The sequence below is a fragment of the Zalophus californianus genome, chromosome 11, assembly GCF_009762305.2.
Source record: "Zalophus californianus isolate mZalCal1 chromosome 11, mZalCal1.pri.v2, whole genome shotgun sequence".
NCBI lineage: Eukaryota > Metazoa > Chordata > Mammalia > Carnivora > Otariidae > Zalophus > Zalophus californianus.
The window spans coordinates 64,533,368-64,553,524 of NC_045605.1; the positions used below are offsets into that span (position 1 = coordinate 64,533,368).

At 45.9% G+C, this 20,157-nt stretch overlaps 1 protein-coding gene across 3 annotated transcripts in view; it reads right to left on the bottom strand.

The window, feature by feature from the left end:
- Positions 1 to 385: 385 nt before the first annotated feature.
- The window catches only part of SCUBE2 (signal peptide, CUB domain and EGF like domain containing 2), a 72,774-nt gene continuing 53,002 nt past the window's right edge, over positions 386 to 20,157 (bottom strand). For all 3 annotated transcript variants that reach the window (XM_027579591.2, XM_027579593.1, XM_027579592.2), the window contains 7 exons: positions 13,234 to 13,404; positions 11,088 to 11,255; positions 10,204 to 10,365; positions 7,872 to 8,069; positions 6,652 to 6,804; positions 1,404 to 1,483; positions 386 to 697 (listed from right to left, as the gene is read on the bottom strand). In XM_027579591.2, the coding sequence (XP_027435392.1) occupies positions 545 to 697; positions 1,404 to 1,483; positions 6,652 to 6,804; positions 7,872 to 8,069; positions 10,204 to 10,365; positions 11,088 to 11,255; positions 13,234 to 13,404 (1,085 nt within the window). In that variant the 3' untranslated portion in view covers positions 386 to 544. The remainder of the gene's footprint in view (positions 698 to 1,403; positions 1,484 to 6,651; positions 6,805 to 7,871; positions 8,070 to 10,203; positions 10,366 to 11,087; positions 11,256 to 13,233; positions 13,405 to 20,157) is intronic.

Consider the following 20,157-nt stretch of genomic DNA (forward strand, 5'->3'; position numbering starts at 1 on the left):
GAAGGCCATGGGGAAATGGAGTCCTCCCAGGTCTCAGGTGGGTGCCTGGAGCCTAGAGGACTCTCCCTCCTTCCCTCCCTCCCTTCCCCCTTTCCTGCTCTGCCTGGTCACAGCCTGGGTGCAGAGGGCTCCCTTAGGGAGGGCTGGGCGAGGAAGCTGAAGTTTCAGCCAAGGCAGCCCCTTCTGTGGCCTCCTCTCCACCACGGCCCCCTTGAGGAGGAGCAAGAACCAGGAAGGACAGGTGAGTCTCGCCTAAGCTGACTAGAGTCCCGCTCAGTCAGCCCTTGATGTATCCGAGACATCTGCCCACAGCAGTGAGACTTGGGGGGCTCACTGCCATTCGGTTCTCAGTCCACATCCACAATGCTGGGAAAGAAAAACCAGGTTCAACTTACCAAAATATCTGTATTATCTATAAAAATTGAACTCTAATGAGTCACTGCTATGGGAGGCAGCGACAGCCAACTGTGTTGGCTGCAGAGGCAAACGGCTGCGTCCCAGAGCCCACAAGCAGAACGTGGCACCGAGGGGCTCATGGGCGGGCTCATTTGTAAGGCCTCAGGAACCTGGACACTTTGGAACGGAGCAATCGGATGAAGGATCTTGGAAACATCTCCCGGGATTCCTGGGCTGTGTACTTGAAATAGTTCTGGGGGTGGGCCAGGACGTCAAACAGAGCCTTGATCAGTTTCTTATCCTAAAAAGAACGTGAGTTTTGTTACTGGGCCAAAATACTTAAACATTCCAACATTTTGCCACTGGAACTATAATGGACCCAGGTTGGGGTCCTGGGTTGGACAATAGGTTGAGTAGCTGAGAAACACTTTGTGAAAATGGTTTCCTCTGATTTTTATCTTTTCTCCAATTTTTATTTTCCCTAATTATCTACAGAAAAATGTATTATTTTTATAAAGGAACAGTGAATATATAAAAAAAGTTTTCTTTTTCTAAACCAGATGAGATGCAATACTGGAACCTGGGGAGTATTTATAGGGTTAAGGATGTGGCAAGTATCTGGTGATTACTTACAAGTATCTAAAATCTGGTGAACTTTAGGCCTGAAGGATAAGCAAGGAGCCAAAGATCTTCAACTATTTGGAGAGTGAACATGGAAACACGATCTGCCCCTGGCTTGGATTTATGATAAGCAAGTTTCCCACTCTTCCTTCACACATTCCCAAATGTAAAAAAATACAACTTCACTTGGCAACACTGAAGACAGCAACCTGAATTTTTTTTTTTTTTAATTAAGTCTGGTGAAGATATCAAACTGACCTCAGCCCAGAGCAGGTTCAGTGTCTGGCAGGTGGCAACATGGAGCCAGAGGAAAAGCTTCCTTCAGTGGAGCCGGGAGCTCCGTGGGTGACGGGTGACTGTGGTGTCCTCCTTGGCTATGTACTCACCTTCAGTATTTCCTGATGGTTCTCAGAAGCATAGAGCCTGCCATCTCGAACTATGTCTTCAATGAGTTCCTGGTAGTCCTCTGTTGGAATAAAGGACATAATTGACATTCAGAGGTTTTTGCTCTTTCCAAATGAGCTTCTGAGGAATGCCCCTTCTGTAGCTGCTATCAGAACGATGACCACTGTGATCCTGAGGCTAGCCAAAGAGAACTTCCACAGACACCCACCACCACACCCTCTCCCCTACCAGCCTCTGCATCTGTCTCTTCTGTTCCATCTCCCCTCAGATGAACCCTCTGTGCATCCGGTCAAGCCCTTCCTCCACTCTGTCCGCTGGCTCCAACTTCTCTCACCAAGGCAGGGGCATTGTTCCAGTAATTCTGCCCTTTCTGTCCTACACGATGACGTTTTCTCTCCCTGTTGGGCCTTCCCATCAGCGTTGCCACGTGCCATTGTATCTGATCCAGAAAAAGTCCCTCTCTCGACCTCATTTCTCCCTCCAGCTCCCATCCGACGTTTCTGCCCCCTTTATTGCAAAACTCCTCAAAAGAATTGTCATCACTGCCTGTCTCTGGTCGTTCCTCCTCCTGGACCCACTTCCTCCCTCAGCTTCCAGGATACGACACTCTTTGGTTTTCCTCCCCCGCCACTGGCCGCTCCGTCTGAGGCTTCTTTACCACTCTTCCCCTCTCCCTGACCTCTTACTGTAGGAGGGCCCTGGGCTCAGGGCTCGGGTCTCATCTCTTCTGTCTGTGCTCGTTGCTCGCTGAGCTCATGCAAGCTCATGGCTGTTCTCTCCTTCTCTACTTTTCTCTCTTCTATTCTCCTCCCTTCTTCCCTTTGCCCTCAGATTGTGCAAAACAGTTGAGCTTCTTGTCCACCAAGCAAGACTCTTTCTTCCTATTTTTCTTTTTTGGATGGGGGTGGGGAGAATTTGGCTGGTTGGAGAGGGAAGAAAGCCACATTCATTTTCTTATCAATAATTCTTTGTCCTGACGTACACATTAAATGCAATGCACTTCACGTAAGCTGTCTCCGAATCTAAATCCTCACCTTTCAAAGTCTAGCCTACTTCCTACAGTCATAATTCAAACCAAGCATATGCAAAACACAATCTTTTCCAAATTCCAAGCTGAAAAGAATGTCTCTTTGTATGCATATCATGTGCAACAAAACCAAACAAATCATAAGAACATCACTGGAATTGTGTGGGAAGAGTTCTTGTAGAAGTTTTTCCTAGTCAAGTGATGGTAAATGGAAATTCACTAGCTATTTATTAACTATTGTATAGTTCTCATGACTTTTTTTTTATCTATGGCATTGTTATCTTTATTTTATTTATTTTTTATTATTATGTTATGTTAATCACCATACATTACATCATTAGTTTTTGATGTAGTGTTCCATGATTCATTGTTTGCGTATAACACCCAGTGCTCCATGCGGAACGCGCCCTCCTTAATACCCATCACCAGGCTAACCCATCCCCCCACCCAGTTCTCATAATTACTAATTGAATACATGTACAACCCCACTGGTACTCTATTCATGGGGTATCTTCCTTCTTATTCTTTTATTTTAATATAAAATATGAGTAAAGGTATTTGTTGTTTATCTCGAATTCCTCTCCTGCAGAGTGTCCTCCTCAGAAAACTAGCTCCTTTGGCTGACGGGTGTTCACCACTAGGAACACCAGTTGCTGTGGTGTGTTCTGGCTAAGAACGGAAGAGCTGTCTGCCACTACACCAAATGCTTCCAGATTGTGGTCAAAAAAAAAATCTTAAAACGACTCTCTCCACTATTAAGAACTGTTGTGTTTTGTCACTTGCTACAAGTGTCATGAGAAAAGCAGTCAAGTGTTGTAGGTAAGAACTCGGGCCCCAGAGTCCCGAAGACCTCTGCAATGCTGTCCTCCTGTGACCTCAGACCAGCGGTCTAAGTTAATCTCTAAGCCTGAGTGGCCTTGCCTGCAGAACCAGCAAAGGATCTTGTCTACTTCATGGGCAATTGTGAGAAATGTGCCATTTCGGAGGCACTTAGTACATGCCTGGTACTCAGTACACGTACTCAGTACAGGTCACAGCCACTACTGCAACTGTCCCCGTCCTCCAGGGGTCAGTGAGCCAGTCTTAGCAGCCTCACCTGCCCGCCCCCTTTAAAGATTATTTATTTCTTTATTTGATATAGAGAGAGCACAAGCAGGAGGGTGGGGGCGGGAAAGGGCCAAGGGAGAGGGAGAGAGAGAATCCTCAGACTCCCCGCTGAGTAAGGAGCCCAACATGGGACCCAATCCCAGGACCCTGAGATCATGACCTGAGCCAAAATCAAGAGTCAGCCACTTAACTGACTGAGCTACCCAGGCACCCCAGCACCTGCCCCTTCTAAATGTGATTTCTATTCTTCTGGGCTTGGAAACCAGGTATCAAACTTATCTGAAATACATGTTTAAAAAAAAAGATTGAGGGGGCACCTGGGTGGCTCAGTCAGTTAAGCGGCTGCCTTCGGCTCAGGTCATGATGCCAGGTTCTGGGATCAAGCCCCACATCGGGCTCCCCGCTCAGCAGGAAGCCTGCTTCTCCCTCTCCCACTCCCCCTGCTTGTGTTCCCTCTCTCGCTGTCTCTCTCTCTGTCAAATAAATAAAAAGATTGAATAAGCTCTGAGTAAAGACCTGCAACAGTTTTCAACTATTTTCTTCTGTGACATGTGTAAGACACATTCTCATGGGCCTAACCAGAGTTATGTGTAATTTCCCTGGCTCAAGCTACAACTCTTTATTTGAGCAAATGAAAAAAAAATCAAGATGTTTTTGTGTGCCACAAAGGCAGAGTTGAGAACAGCCAGGCTAAAATATATGCGCTTTAGTGATATTTATCCTAGAGTCTCCGTGTCTTTTTTGGTTCCCTCCCTGATCCCAGATAGGGGAGGCTGTTGGTTGTCCTGCTCTCGGGCAGATGGGATGCTCTGTCTCTCTCAGCAGAGCCACGTGGGAGGCATTGGTGTCCACCTAGGAGTCTGATCCTATGAGCCCTTGTCTCGGGGGTTTGACATGGTTTCAGGCACAGAGATGATAATCCTGCCTTTTCTAACAGGTTAGAAATAAACTATGTGAACTGCTTTTATAAAATCCATAGAATATTAATCTTTCTAAAACACCTACTTTGGGCACTTGTCTGCCTAAAAACCTTGCACAGTTCAGTGGCTCCCTGTGAGTTTAGGAACACCCTTCTGAGCCTGGCACTCAAGCCTCTTCACCACCTCCACACCCTTCTAATCTCATCTCTCACTGCTAAGCCCCACGCACCCTACCAACTGACCCAATCAGGCTGTTAATCAGTCCCCACACACGTCAGGTACTCTATCCTGTGGCCTATATCATTCTCTCTTCCTAATGTTCTTCTTCCCATTATAAAACAAAACAAACAACAACAACAAACAACTCATGTTCTTTGAAGACACAGATCTCCGGAGATTTTGCTGTATTCTTTCCAAAAACCCACGCACAATGAACTGGTGCCCATTCTTCTCCCGTCACACAAAGCTATGGACCTGCCACATTACAGCATCTCTGAGCTGCGGTCCATCACTAACCATGTGGCCTCCAGCACTTGCCCAATGCCTGGCACAGGAGCTGCTCACCAAGCATTTGTTGGGGTACATGGATGAATGAATAAGTTCATGAATGAACAGATGACTTGTCCCCCACTGGATTATGAGGTCTTGCAGGACAAGGTCCAGTTCATTTTGTATTCCAAGTAAATGTTTGTCAACCAAGTCCCAGACCTGGGTAGGGCCCCAGGACTCACATGGACCACTCCTTTACTTAAAAAGAAGAAAATGAAACCAGAGAAGTCATCTGATTTGCCCAAAATCACACAGCAAATTAGTAGCAGAGACAGGGCCAGAACTTGAGTCTTTCTCCCCCCTTCTCAGGATTCCATTTAATAAAAGCCACAGTCATAATTAGCTAGTATTTACTGAGCATTTACTATGTGCTAGGCACTGCACCAAGTCCTTTATGGACTATCCCATTGAACTCTCACGTTAGGTCTAATGATTATCCTCATTTACACATTAAGAAAATGAGGCTTAGATGGTACAACCACTCTGGAAAACAGTATGGAGTTCCCTGAAAAAGTTGAAAATAGAGCTAGCCTACGACCCAGCAACTGCACTACTGGGTATTTACCCCAAAGATACAAATGTAGTGATCTGAAGGGGCACCTGTACCCCAATGTTTATAGCAGCAATGTCCACAATAGCCAAACTATGGAAAGAGCCCAGAGGTCCATCGACAGATGAATGGATAAAGAAGATGTGGGATATAGATATACAATGGAATATTACGCAGCCATCAGAAAAATCTTGCCATTTGCAACAACATGGATGGAGCTAGAGGGTAATATGCTAAGCGAAATAAGTCAATCAGAGAAAGACAATTATCATATGATCTCACTGATATGTGGAATTTAAGAAACAAAACAGAGGATCATAGGGGAAGAGAGGGGAAGATAAAACAAGACGAAATCAGAAAGGGAGACAAACCATAAGAGACTCTTAATCATAGGAAACAAACTGAGGGTTGCTGGAGGGGAGGGGGTTAGGGGGATGGGGTAACTGGGTGATGGACGTTAAGGAGGGTACATGATATAATGAGCACTGGGTATTATATAACACTGATGAATCACAGACCTGTACCTCTGAAACTAATAATACACTGTATGTTAATTGAATTTAAATTTTTCTCAAAAAATGTCAAAAAGAAAGAAAGAAAGAGAAGGAAGGAAGGAAGGAAGGAAGGAAGGAAGGAAGGAAAGAAAGAGAGAGAGAGAGAGAGAAAGAAAGAAAGAAAGAAAGAAAGAAAGAAAGAAAGAAAGAAAGAAAGAAAGAAAGAAAGAAAGAAAGAAAGAAAGAAAGAAAGAAAAAAAGAAAATGAGGCTTAGAAATGGTAAGTAACTTACACAAAGTCACCAAAGAGATTAGGCCAGGGCTGGCCCATGTTCTTACCCACCAAGTTATGCTCACTTTTACTTATTTTCTGAAAGATCTTTTCATTCCTATAGCCAGTGTCCCCAAATGCCTGTTTAAAATTTGGCACCTGTGAGTCAGCAATGTCCTTTCTCCCTATTCCCATCTGCCTTTCTGAACATGTGAACTTATCAGCAATCCACCAGCTGGCCCAGAGTTTGGTTCAACTGAAAGCAGAGAAGCTCCCTGCGTGGGATGCAGCCTGAGCCTCACAGTGCTTACCATCGTATGTCACGTAAGGGACCTGGAAACCTTTGGCACTGTTCCCTTCATTGGACTTGAACTGAATCCACAGCTTCTTTGATCTGGAGGTGAAGGCGATGGGCCGTTCGTAGGTCTGGCAGGTTTCATATGTTGTCACAGAATTGGATGAAGCTGCCAAGGGAAGTTGGAGGGGGGTGGGCTTCAACTCATCCTGAGCAGGCAGACAACAACACTCATCTTTTCAAATACACCATACAACAAGTTATGCTCAAGAGCTCTTCAGGCCCAGCTTTGCCATCATAGGGGCCAAAGCCCTGGAAATTGAGAGGACTCAGCTGGTGATTGCAGGCCCCCAGGGCGGGCTCACTGAAAGGCCCAGGGCTACAGCAGGCCCCAGTGCTCCAGAGCTACCTGCTGCCATCCAGTAAGAATCACCACCAATCCCCGCGGGCTTCCTAAGACCAGGTGGGGCTGGGCAGGGTGCGCTTTATGGACCTTATCTCACTTAACCCTCTGAAAACCAGAGAAGTTTGTGCGGCTGACTTCAGACACTGTAACCACTAATCAGAGTGGCAAACACATCGTGGCTCTGTGTGTCATTATTACTCTCAGTGCTTTATGAAAATAAACTTGTTTATTCCTCATGATGACTCTATGAGGTAGCAACTATTATTATCCCCATTTTAAAGGACAAGGAAACTGAGTGACAGAAAGATCCAGAATGTATGTCCAAGACCACAGAACTAACAAGAGGTGAAGCTGGGTTCAGATCCAGGCAATCTGGCTGCTGGGCCCACTCACTACACCGCTCGGAAGTTGTGTTGATGGCAGTGTCTCTCAATGGACCCTGGGTCATGTGCCAAGATGGGAGGAGGGTCCCTCCTGGCTGGACTATGACCTTAGCCTTGGTCAGTCCCCAAGCCCAAGTGGCTTCCCATGGTGAAGCAAGTGTGTAGGGGCAGCCCTCCATGAGCTTCATTGGCTCCCTGTGACACTGTGGAAGAGGGTCCCTGGTGAGCCCAGAGGGGAAGACTGGCCTGCAGAATCACTACCTCTGGGGTTCAGCGAGAGGCCTCAGGGTGGGTCTTTGTCTAAATTTTGTTTCTTAGCAAATGCTATAAACTCATGTCCCATCTCTGTTCTGATATGAAGGTGCCCGCATTTAAAGCTGGGAAGCAAGCCAGCAGGCTTCCCCACCAGCCTTAGAAGGAGAGGGGGGGCAGAGGGAGGGGACGCACAGGTTTTCCGCATCACGAGGTAGTCTCCACAGTCGTCTTCTATGGGCAGGAAGATCTCAGGGACCACAATCAAGATTCGGCGCTTAGGTGGTGGGTTGATGGTCCATGTACACTCGGTGTTGGCTGGGTAATTGCCTGGGTAGTTTGGGGATTCAATGTATCCAGTGAAATCTCCCAGCTCCCCTCCACATCTTCTGTCTGGAAGGGGAAATGCCATGAGTCATGAAGGCACAACACTGTCATCACTCCACCATGGCCACCAGCAGCTCAGCTGATGAAAACTGCTGCATCCCTGTTGCCATCAGGGCATGGGGCCTGAGATGGCACCACCGTGGAATTAGTGTGTCTGGTAATGCCTAGGGCTCCCATGGGAGCCCAACTCCACTAACTCCCCACACAGAGCTCACCCCACTGAGTCCCCCTCTGAGTAAACATTTGCTCATTAACTTGAAGGTGATCCTGAGCAGGGCTTAGTGAAACAAAGGACAACTTTGGTTTTCAGTATTTTGTTTACAAAGTCTAAGTGCCAGGGGAACCCATGACATAGAACTTCTAGGTCTGTCAAAATAGGAAGAACAGAGCTTACTGCGAATTAGAGGATATTTGACCCTTTCCTAGAGAACTTGGATGATTTCATGATAGTCATATTCTTTCTCTTTTCTTTCTGGCCAAGACCACATTTTATTTTTGGTGTGGAAGAGAATTCCAATAGGGTATCAGCCAATTACTCACCTCTGGCACCAAAAGCAAGGAGTGCATGCATGCGTGCGTGCGTGCACGCGCGCGTGCACACACACACACACACACACACACGCAACCAGCTCACCCACATCTTCATTCATTGACTCTCCACTCATCCAACAAATGTTAGCAAAATCTCTGGGGGTTCAGAAATGAGAAAGACACAGTCTTTGCCCTCAAGGGGCTTACTGTTTAAAACTGTCAGGTGAATGTGTACAAGAGAGGATGTTGAAGGGACTTTTTCCTCTCTAATTGTAACTGGGAATTATTATTACCATTAGAAAAAATAAACAGGCTTTTCTTCTTGGAAGGGGGTCGAGTGGGGAGAGCCATGGAGCTCAGAAAACTGCCTTCAGGCCTGAAGGACCACCTGAGGATCTGTGCCATGTGGCTCCTAAGGGCCGACCAAGGGCCGGGGATGGGAGGGCAAGGAAACAGATTTCATCTGGGTATCAGGAATAATTTTCTTTCTTTCTTTTTTTTTTTAAGGATTTTATTTATTCCTCATTGGCAACCCTGTCGGGACCCCTCTCATTCTTGAGAGCTTTTTCTGTATCTTTACTTAATAAACTCTATTGCTTTATTCACACACAAAAAATATTTATTTATTTGAGAGAGAGAGCATGAGACAGGAGAGGGTCAGAGGGAGAAGCAGACTCCCCACTGAGCAGGGAGCCTGATCCAGGACTCAATCCTGGGACTCCGGGATCATGACCTGAGCTGAAGGCCTTCGTTCAACCAACTGAGCCATCTAGGCGCCCAGGGAAGAATTTTCCAACACTGAACCTCAATCCCAAATTCCTCCAGTGTGGGGAGACCTCCTTGCTCCCCTACACCTCTATCTTACTGACAATAGATTAGCTGCGATTTACTTCTAACATTTCCTGGAGAATTTTACATAATAATTAGAAACCAACCAAGCAGCCAACCATGCGGCAAGTCCTTGAATGATATGCTTCCCCATTCCTATAGGATACAAATCCAAATCCTTTGTGTGACATTCAAGGCTTCCCTCCCTGATCTGCCTCAGGTTCCCCTCAAACATTGCATGATCCAGGTCCAGGGGTCTCTTCGCAAAAAGCCTTTCACTTTTCCTAGTCTGTGCTTCCTCGCAGCTGTTGTCTCGGGTTTAAAGTTCTTTGTCCTGCTCTCTCCCGTGCTCTCCATCAAAACCTTCACATGCCCTCCAGAAGCCTTTCCTCATCTCTCCAGACAGAACGAATTGCTCTTTCCTGGGCAATCCCACAGCCTGTGCTATCTACAGGGCCAGGGACTTACTCTGTTTGCAGTGTCTAGCATGTGACAGGTCCTCAAACAATGTTTGCTGAAAGGAAATTCCGTCCCTGGGAGGAAATGTCAGCAAGTATAGCCTATCAAGGTGCCTAGAGAAGCAGCCAGGATCAACACAGTTGAGTACCTAGGGGCCAAGCCTGGCTCTCCTTTAGGGCCAACTTCGGGCACCGGGAGCTGGGCTAACAGTGTCCTCATGGTTCTCAGTGGCCGTGGGACACCTGCCCCAAGCCCCCCAGCGTCAGGTGGACCCAGGCACTTTCCTCTTGGTCAAGACTGTGAAAGCCTTAGAGAGACCTACCTTTACACTGGGTTATGTTCGTGGAGCCATCAAAGTCAGTGGTAGTATTTCCTGGGCAAGAAACACAATTATTTTTTCCAAATTCAGGTTGATATGTTCCTGCTGGGCAGCGAATACATCGGTGAGTGGTGGTGTTGTAGAAATGTCCGGGTGAACACTGAACTGTGGGGTTGGGGGAGAGTGGAAAGAATGGAAAAAAAAAAAAAAACTATTTTCATTACCGGTCACATAAAAGTTTTCACAGTTCGTGAAATAAATTTGTATGCCTAAATGAAGTCCTGCTTTCCTACTAATCTAGGGCTAATCAACACTTAATTCCCTAAATAGCCAGCTTGGGTGGACTTGTGACTCATGACACTGAGAAAAATACAAAGGGAACAAAGTATGGGTGTATCTTCAAAGCGTTTACAGAGCATGCAGTCAGGCATAAATGAGCACAGCCCAGGTTTTCATGCAGAGCACACTTGTGGGTTCTGAGCTTGCCAAACGGATGCCCGGCCTGGGATTTGGCCCCTGGGGGAGGTGGCGGTGGGGCTCTGGGGGCAGGTAGGAGCTATATGAGAGGGGAGCTCCAGGGGAGGGGCCTGGATGGAGGAAGGCTGGAAAGAAGGAGCCAAGAACCTATTGCACAAAACCTGCTCACCTCTCCCAGACCAGTCGGCCCCATCTGCAGGGGCCCAGGTGGCTGGGGGAGAACACATCTAGGGAGTTCCCATGCTCCCCGCACTTCCTGCAGGGGCGGATAGAGCTGGGCCCTGACCTCCCGCCACCGGGATACCACACCAGGCACCTCTGGACTGGGCTTGATCCGAGCTTTACCAGACTCCCGTGGTTCTCAAAAGGGAAATTCAGTTCTGGAAAAAGGCAAGCTGCCAAGTCCTCACCTCTGGTTTCGCAGTCCTGGAAGGAAGTGGCTCCCAGGTGTTTGGTGGGGAGGCCTCCCCCACAGGGGAAGCAGGAAGTTCGGCCAGCCTCAGGCTGGAATGTGCCCAGGGCACAGAGCTGGCAGGGTGCAAAACCATCTGCAGAATATTCCCCAGGTTGGCACAGACCTGGGAAAAACCGATGACCCTAAATGAGCAAGGCCCCCGGGGCGGACCCCTTCCCATCTCTCTGTTGATGAACTCAAAATTTGGTCAGACCCGTGGCCCCATGCTGACCTGGTCTCCCACCTCAGTGAGAGAAGCCCTGTCCTGCCCCACCACTGCCCCTGAGCAGATGGCATGTGAGCGCCTGATGTTTATATGCCGGGCTACAAAGCACAGGGCAGAGATGGAGACCAAGGAGCCAAGCGTTAACAGCTTCCACCGTAGGCACCAGGCCTGGGTTTGCTTAAGGTTGAGGACTCCGCAGTGCCCAGCCAGCGCCTGCAATGCAGGAGCCCCGAGGAAGGCTCCTCCACTCTGAAATCAATCTGGTAATTTAAGCCAGAAGTGCATCCTCACCCAGCTGACTGTGTCCTAGTGATGTCATGGAAGAGTCTCCCTCTTTTATCAGTTCTATTTACTAAGTCACATCTCACACTAAAGTGTGTCCCAGCCTCCCTCTACGAAATCCAACCAATCTAATCCACATTGATAGAGGGACCCAGTGGCATTTACTTTAAACACCTTACTTCAGTACTTTTTAAGTTTATGACAAGAAACACAGCCATAAACAAAAAGATTTCTAAAAGCACATGTTCCTTGGCATTAGCTTGTCACTGCCAAGACGTTATAAAAATCTGTTGTCTCTTGTACTGCTCATCATCTCTCCCTTATTAAATTTCATGGTCTTCTTTCTACCCATAGGCAATAGATATAATGGCATTTAATGAACACACCCCAAGGGAAGAGTCTGGGGTCTGTTAGACCTACTACATTCTGATTCCAAATCCTTCACTCTCTGTGTGACCTTCAATGACTCACTTTAGCCTCCAAAAGTTGTTGTAATGTTACAACCATAGGAGTAATTCATGTAATACATTTCGCATGATGCCTGGCATAGGTAAGTATTCAATAAATGTTAGCAATTGTTATTATTACTAGTATTATTATTACTATAAATGTATCTTAATAAGGTCACATACAAGTGTAAGTAGATGCCCTAAGTGCCTCCTTATAAGCCTTGCAGTTGGTCCGGGGGGAGGGGAGGGGCAGAGGGAGAGGGAGAGAGAATCTCCAGCAGACTCCCCGCCGAGTGTGGAGCCCAACACAGGGCTCCATCTCATGACCCTGAGATCATGACTTGAGCCAAAATCAAGAGTCGGACACAACCGAAAGAGCCATCCAGGCGCCCCATGACTTTTAAACCATTTGAAAGGTCCTGCAGTTGAGTCTGGGGTGGTGTAGGAGGGAACTAAAGCTGGCACTGGGAGTCACTGGGAAGAGAGGCAGGGGCTGCAGAGCGTCTCGTGCTCTGTGCCATGGACGTCACCTACACACCGCAGTGTTAGATCACACCTTCTCTTTGAGCCCACAGAGCAGCAATACAGCTGGCCCTTCTTCCATTTAATAAAAGTAAGACATTTGTTAATAAATAGGAACCACGCCCACAAAACTTAAGTAAGCTTGGCTCCAGAGTTAACATTTTATAAGGCACATTAAAAACTCTTCACAGAGTTCTAACAAAAAAACCAGATGGATACTCTTTAAAAATCAATAAGGTATGAATTTGAGACCGAAGTTGGAAAAATAATCAGAACTACTTTCTCCATGTTAACACTTGCAGATAGCTCCCCGTACACTGGGAGATCACTCAGGTCTCAAGGTATATTTAATTACAGTGAGTACAGATTGCAACAGCAACACTTACACCTTTTCTTCTGCCAATGTATTCTATCAGCTTTTCATTTATTTGTTCAAGCGAGCATCAGCCCAGCATGTGTTGGGCATGGAGATAGGCACTGGAGAGCCAAAGATGAAGCCAATATGGTCCCTGCCCGTAGGAAGCCCACAGTGCAGTATGCACTGTTTGCACTGAAACGCTACTTACCCTCTCTAAGTCATGTTGGAAACCAGAGGAATAAGAAGGGGCAGACGGAACACTTACCTCCACATTCAGATACATTCCAAGCTTCTGGAGTCTTCAGGGCTCCAGGATTTTCTGGTCTTGGGCAAGGTTCACATGTGATTTGTCCTTCCTCATTTTGGAAGGTTCCATTTGGACACAAAATGCAGCGTTCTTGTGCTCCATCATAATATGTCCCAGCCCTGCAACTGACTAGCCAAAGGGGGACATGATCTGGTCAGTGAAGGCACAAGAGCCAAGGAAGGATGATATAAGTGCTAGAGATAAAGGTAAAGAGATGGCATTGACCCCACGCTCCTCCACACAAACACCCAGAATACAGAATGTGTACCACCTTTGGGTCTTCCGTGTACACCTCTTGCCATGATCCCTGTTGCCCACTCTTAGAGGTGTTCACATGGTCCCTAGATCATGAGCTCCTTGGAAACAGGGATCACAGTGGTCCTAATTATTTTTGAGCACAAGCACTTGATGACTTTTCCTATTTCACAGGGCTGTCAGAAGGATTATAAAGTGAAAATCATTTATTGAACACAGGCCTAACGCCAAAAGAACAGAGAAGAGGGTGCTATTAATTCTGCCTGATGGCCTCCCTGAAGGCTTCCTAGAGGAGGCCACATTTGTGTGGGACCTTAAAGGATGAGAAGGATCTCTCCAAGAAGGAAAAGGGGCAGGTCATAAAAAGTCACGCACGACATATAGGAGGAGAAGGAAGAAAGGAAGGTTGGGATAGATTTTAAAAATTCTTGAATGCCACGCATTTGGGTTTTCTTCGTCTGGAGGAGCCATTGAAAGAAGAGGAATATGACCAGAGCTGGGTCTCGCTCTCTGGTGGCTGTGGGGAGGGTAATCTCGAGAATCTTACCAATAAGCTCTCCAACACAACATGCTTCATGTTTATCATAAAGTTAATATGTTATGAAGAGTAAACCATGGTAAATGTCTCCCCAAAGAATAAACTATAAGGAAATGAATAAACTATGCTTCTGACTACATTTCTGATGTTGTTAGTTAAATGTAGATTTATATCTCGTTTTAGAATATGAATATAAAGTAAATATGCTTAAATGGGTTCTCTAGTATCATATTCAAACATCAACATAACCATCAAAAGAGACTTTCTAATGGCTAACATTTACTGAGTACTTATAATCTCCTATTCACCATGCCAAAAGCTTTACATACATTATCTCAATTATCCCTAAAAACAACCCTAAGTATCTAACAACCCTAAGGAGTTAGGTGCTATTATTAACTCCATTTTACAGAACAGACACTTAAGGACGTTAAATGATTTGGCCAAGGTCCCACAGCTAGTCTATGAAATATACCTACGGTGAGATTAAGAGCTTTGAGTTTAAGGGGGAGAGAGGTCTCTAGCAAAAGTGCAGACTGAATTCAAGACTTTGCCAAGGATTCTCTCTGTGGCGTTAGGGGCGTCTGACTAGAATAAACACATTCTCTCTCATACTTAAGCTGCTGAGAGAAATAGAAATCAAAATATCACATGACAAAATTAGCTATTGTATCTCTTTAATGTCTGTGAGGGGAAATATCTGTTTTCACGCTATCTGACGAATGCAATCTGCATATACACTTTCAGGGTTAAACATGGCAAAGTTCTCTATTACCATTAATAAAAGTGTCTTTTCATTATTCACTTCATAATCTAAAAAAAAACCCAAAACAAGGTTTTTTCTAAATCATAATAAGCTAAAATATGCCACATTTCAAATACTAGGTCTACAATTAAACGCAATCAATCCATAAAGTCTACTCTAAAATCTAAATTTTAATACTTTTTAAGGTTGTTTGGATTGTCTCTTTAATATTCAGGTATCATTTTTATTTAATTTTATCATATTAAAAAAAATTACAAGTGAACCAAACTCTTGCTTTCTCGGCAAACAACATAATGGGTCTGATGCCTAGACCTGTGGCAGACAGAGTCTAAAATTCCGGACCTAGTCTCTAAACGCAGCCTCCCTGGATAGTGTTTTCCCTGATGACTCTGGTTTCAGCTCATCTCCCATGAAAAGCTGGGCTGAATTATGTACTACGAATTCGTAGCTTCTTATCCTGTGTCCCACCTGACTATCCTAGGGCCCGCAGGCCAGGAGGGAGAGAATAACTCCTTCCTGGCTCTAAGGAGTCAACTGTCGTGGAGGCTGGCAGAAAGTAAATAAAACCGAGGCTGTCCAGAGCCTCTCTAGCCAAGCCATTTCCATTTTTGTAACATTCATTTGCCCAACGGGAAAATGCCAGATGATGGCAATGATTTCAAAGTCTCACTAACCATAACTGAGAGTCAGATCAGCATGGTCGTAATTCCTCTGGTGGAAAACGGGTCCCCTCCACGGGCGCACAAGAAAGGCTCTGGTTCTCCCTGGAAAGCTTAACTAGATGCGCTCCCTCAGCTCCAGGTGTCCGCTCACGTCCTTAGAACTATTTACACCCCCAAAGCCTTTTCGAGGTTACATTTTGAGAAGCTTCACAATGTCCCACATCTGCTGCAATTTTCCAACTGAGCAAAGGGCTGAGAAATGCCCCTTGGGCCAGCCTGCAGAAGGGAGGGTACCAGTTCTTTTTTTCTCCCCATGAAAGGCCTGCTTCACATAAACAAACTCATACTGTCGCTCACAGTTTCCATTTTCCTTCCAGAAAGACCTACAGAAATAATTCCTGCCAAGCACTTTCCAAATTAATTTGTTTCTTTCACAAGGTAATTTTAACTTTACTTTCACAAAGTAAAAATTACCTTTCACAAGGTAAAAATGAGCTTAAATCACAAAGAGTGATTCTGAAGACATGCCTGAAAACTGCTTTTTTGCAAATGTGCTGAAGATCTGGCCTGAAGAGACCTCAATCACACGTTCCAGTTGGTTCTCTTTTCTCCTTGAGCAGCCAGCTTGTTTTGCTGCCCCAGACAAAGAAGTCAATTGCCCCCAGAATACTTCAGGATCACAGCAAAGCTTTTGTGTGTCTTCAGTGACCATTAAAATCCCATTCTCAAATCCCACACAGCTGTTTTCTCCCCTCTTAAAAAAAAAAAAATACAAGAAAGCTTTTCTGATGCAAATGGGAGAGACCAGCAGGGACCAGGATTAATGGGGACAAAGAGACCTGAAGGCTCACCTTCTTTTCAATAGGATGGCCTTTGAGTATTTCAGGCTATGGACAAACACTATGGTCTCTCTGTGGTGAAGATGGTGAACCTAATAAAAGAGGTCACTCTCTAGCATCTGTTTCCTTAAGAGTCACGCGTTGACTTCTGAAGGAAAGCCACAAGCAGCCCCCACAGATTCCCAGGGTGTTCAGGGGCTGCTGCTTTGTCACAGCTCAGAGGCTAGGACCACACGATGGCCTTGGGATCCTGGTTCAAAACGCTTTTAAATGAGTGTTTCAGGATAACAGGAGAGAGCAACACCCTGGCTCAGAGGTTGAGCTGTCACACCTGTTCAGGTTTTGGTGTGTGTTCAGGTTTGCCATTCGAAAATGTTCTTAGAGTTGAGACAGTGGACTTGACGCCTTCCTGGTTGGGCTCCCCAGTGCATGCTATGTTCTCGTCATGTCTAGTTAATGGGGGCTGAGATGTCACTTCCTTTAGAGTGCCTCTTTTGCCCTCAGTTTAAATATTTCCCCAAAGATTTGCCCCTTGCCCTCTTTTCTCTTAATGTGAGTGGCTATCCTTGGGATGTCACCTGTTGTCCCTGTGAAAATTCATTAATTCAGTTAAATACTTAGCACTAATTATGTGCAGAGTACTGTTCTAAATGGAGCTGGGGCTATAGCACAGAAGACAGACATGGTCCTACCCTCAAGGGACTCTCATTCTAGTGGAGGATATGGACAATAAATATATCGTGGAATGCTACCTAGAGGGAAGTATGGTGAAGAAAAGTGGAACAGGGTAAGAAGGGAAGACCAAGGGTGGGGGTGGAGTTCGTGTGTTTGCGGTCTCAGAAGAGTGGCCAGGCTTTCCTCTCTGAGCAGAGATCAGACTGAAATTAGGGAAATGGCCTTGCAATGGTATTGCCTGTTAGCAAAAAAAAAAAGCCAGTGTAGCAGGAACAGAGTGAAAGGGCCAGGGGGATAGGAGAGAAATTCTAAAAAGCAAGCAAGGGCCAGATGATGTAGGTTCTTGAAGGTCATGGTAAGGAAATTAGACCTTACTCAAAGTGTGTTGGAGGTTTTGCGAAGGGGAATGGCACGGTCTGACTTATGTTCCTAATAGACCTTCTGGCTGTGATGCGGAGAACACAGTGAGTCAGGCAAGGGTAGGATACAACTCAGAGGCTGTCACAACAGACTGGGCCCAGGATGCTGGTGGTTTGGAATAGAGCGGTAATGATGGAGGAAGACAAAACTACTTAGAGTCAGAATATAATCTGAAGGCAGATGTGACAAAATTTGCTGACGGACTGGGTGAGGTCTCCAAGGTCAAATACTACACCTTGGGGGTTTACGAAATGATCCACTGGGTATGGGCAAAGCCTTTGCACATCTATGCCTATTAATTTTTACCTAAAAATAAGACACAAAGAAAGGTCCATGGGCTCAGTGTATGATATAAGATAGGTCCCTCAGTCGGTCCACATCTCCATGAGTCATAGACACAACACGTGAAGACACAAAGTCTCCAAGGAGAGAGAAGGACAGGCATTCCACAACTCCAAGTGGAAAGGTGCTGACAGCTTTCCTTCTTTTCAATGTATTGAGAATTGCAGTTTGCCTGGTTGAATAGATTTCCTGATTATATTATCCATCTTCAACCAAACTAACTGGCACAAAATCGACAGCAACTTCAAGCAAGCCTGCAAAAACCCTGGCCTGAAGCTACAAGCAACAATGCAAGCCCCGGGTCAGGGACAGGGAAGAGCGGTGAGGATGCAACTTTTACTCTGGGACTAGTTCTTTGTCAAATATCCTGACATTGAAACAGAAATCAGATCTGACAAGAGCTGAGCCAAAAGACTAGCAATGAACAAAAAAGCTATTTGAAAGATAGATTTACAACCACTACTGTTAGCAATGGACCTTGCCAGATGATAAATGTAGTACCCAAAGATGCTAGCCAGTTACTTTAAAATTTTTATTTAATATGTACCTCCTTCTGTTATGATGTACATAATATATCAGCCAATAGAACAAGTATGTAGTTTTGAAATAAGTAAGTGTTCATAAATTCAAAAATATTTTACTTTCAGTGTGTGTGTGTGTGTGTGTGTGTGTGTGTGTGTATGATGAAGAACATTCAACACATTCTGGGATAGAAAAGTCCAGAATTCAAAATAGATGTCAGAGCTGGAAGGGGCAGTTTGAGAGTCACCAGCGCACGATGGTGTTTAAAGCTCCGGCAGTGGATAAGGTCAGGTAGGAGAGCATGAAGGACTGAGCCCCGGGGGTACCTGGTGTTGGGAGATGAAAAATTAGGGGAGAACCAACATAGAAAATGAAAAGGGAGCAGCCAATGAGGTAGGAGGAGAACCAGAAGAGTGTGGTGTCTGAAACCCAGGAGAAGAGGGTGTTTCTGGGGGGAGGGAGGGATCCCCAGTATCTGAATGAGTTAGGCAACTGGATTTGGTCACATAAATCTTGGGAAAAGCAGATTCAGTGGAGACGCTGGGGACAAAAACTCCAGACCGGCTGGAGCTGAAGAGAAAATGGGAGGGGAGGAAGCAAAGTCGGCGAGTTTAGACAACTCTTTTAAGGAGTTTTGCTCTACAGGGGGGTCAGAGAAATGAGGCAGTGTCTGGAGAGAAACATGAAGTCAAAGGAGGGTTTGTTTGGTTTTTAAGACAGGATATAGGTTGGTGTGCTGTTGGCAATGATGCAGCAGAGAGGGAGAATGCTGAGATGAGGGGACAGAAGGACAACAACAGGAGCAATGCTCTTGAGAAGGGGGAAGCAACTGGGCTTGGTCGGAGCATGGGCTGCTCATCCATTTTAACAGGAAGCAGGTCAGAGTAAGTGTGGACACATGCAGGATAGGAGGGCTGGTCTACACATGATAAGATAAAGTCATTTTCCTAGATTCCCAGAAACCCATGGACATCACTGCCTGGAAGTCTTGTTGCAACCCAAATTCAATATGCTCAAGGGGAACGCTTCTCTTCCCTGCCCTGCCCAGTCCTTCCTATCCCTCTGGCTTTGCTCTTTATAAACAGCATCTCTGCTCCCCCAGTCACCAAGCCTCCAACCCTTGCAATCCAGCCCGTAGTTATTATTCCAGACCTTTCCTCCCTGCCCCATCAGTCAGCCCGTTGCAGCATTCTGCAGCTGTGTTCCTTTGGTCCATCGGCTAATCTCCATAATCTCCATCCCCATGGCACCAGGGTGCTTTGATTCTCACCATCTCTAATCTAGATTTCTGTGATACCCTTCCAACAACTTCCCTTGCCTCTGTTCCTCCCCGCCACAGCCCAGTCCCAGCCTACCGTCAGACTCATGTTCCTAAAGTGTTTCTCGGACTGCTTCCCTCCCTGACTCCAAAGTCTCCTTGACTTGACTCCCTGCGCTCCTCTTCGTGTCTTTGACTCAGAACTCAGTCTTTAGTCTCCTTTTCTGCATCTGAATTTTCTTTCTTCCTCAGGCTCCCTCAAGAGCCTATTTTTTCCTGCTTTTCCTATAAATCTTTTCTGATTATTTCTTCCCCAATGATCACATTCATCCAACCCACAGACTTTTTCTCCATGCCTCCTGCATATGAAACAGGGCTGGGTGAGATGAGGGACACGTGGGAATGGATCAGAGGCCAAGTCAGAAACCTCTGAGCTCACCCCAACTCTTTCCTCTTCTCAGTCCCCAAACCAATTTATCACCAAATGCTGCTCACATTTCCTCCTAAACATGTCTAGAATCCATTGCTTCTTTTCTGGTCCATCTAGTGCCTTCATGTTCTCAATATCTCTCATGCGAAGCATTCAAAACCTCCCAAGTTGGGTT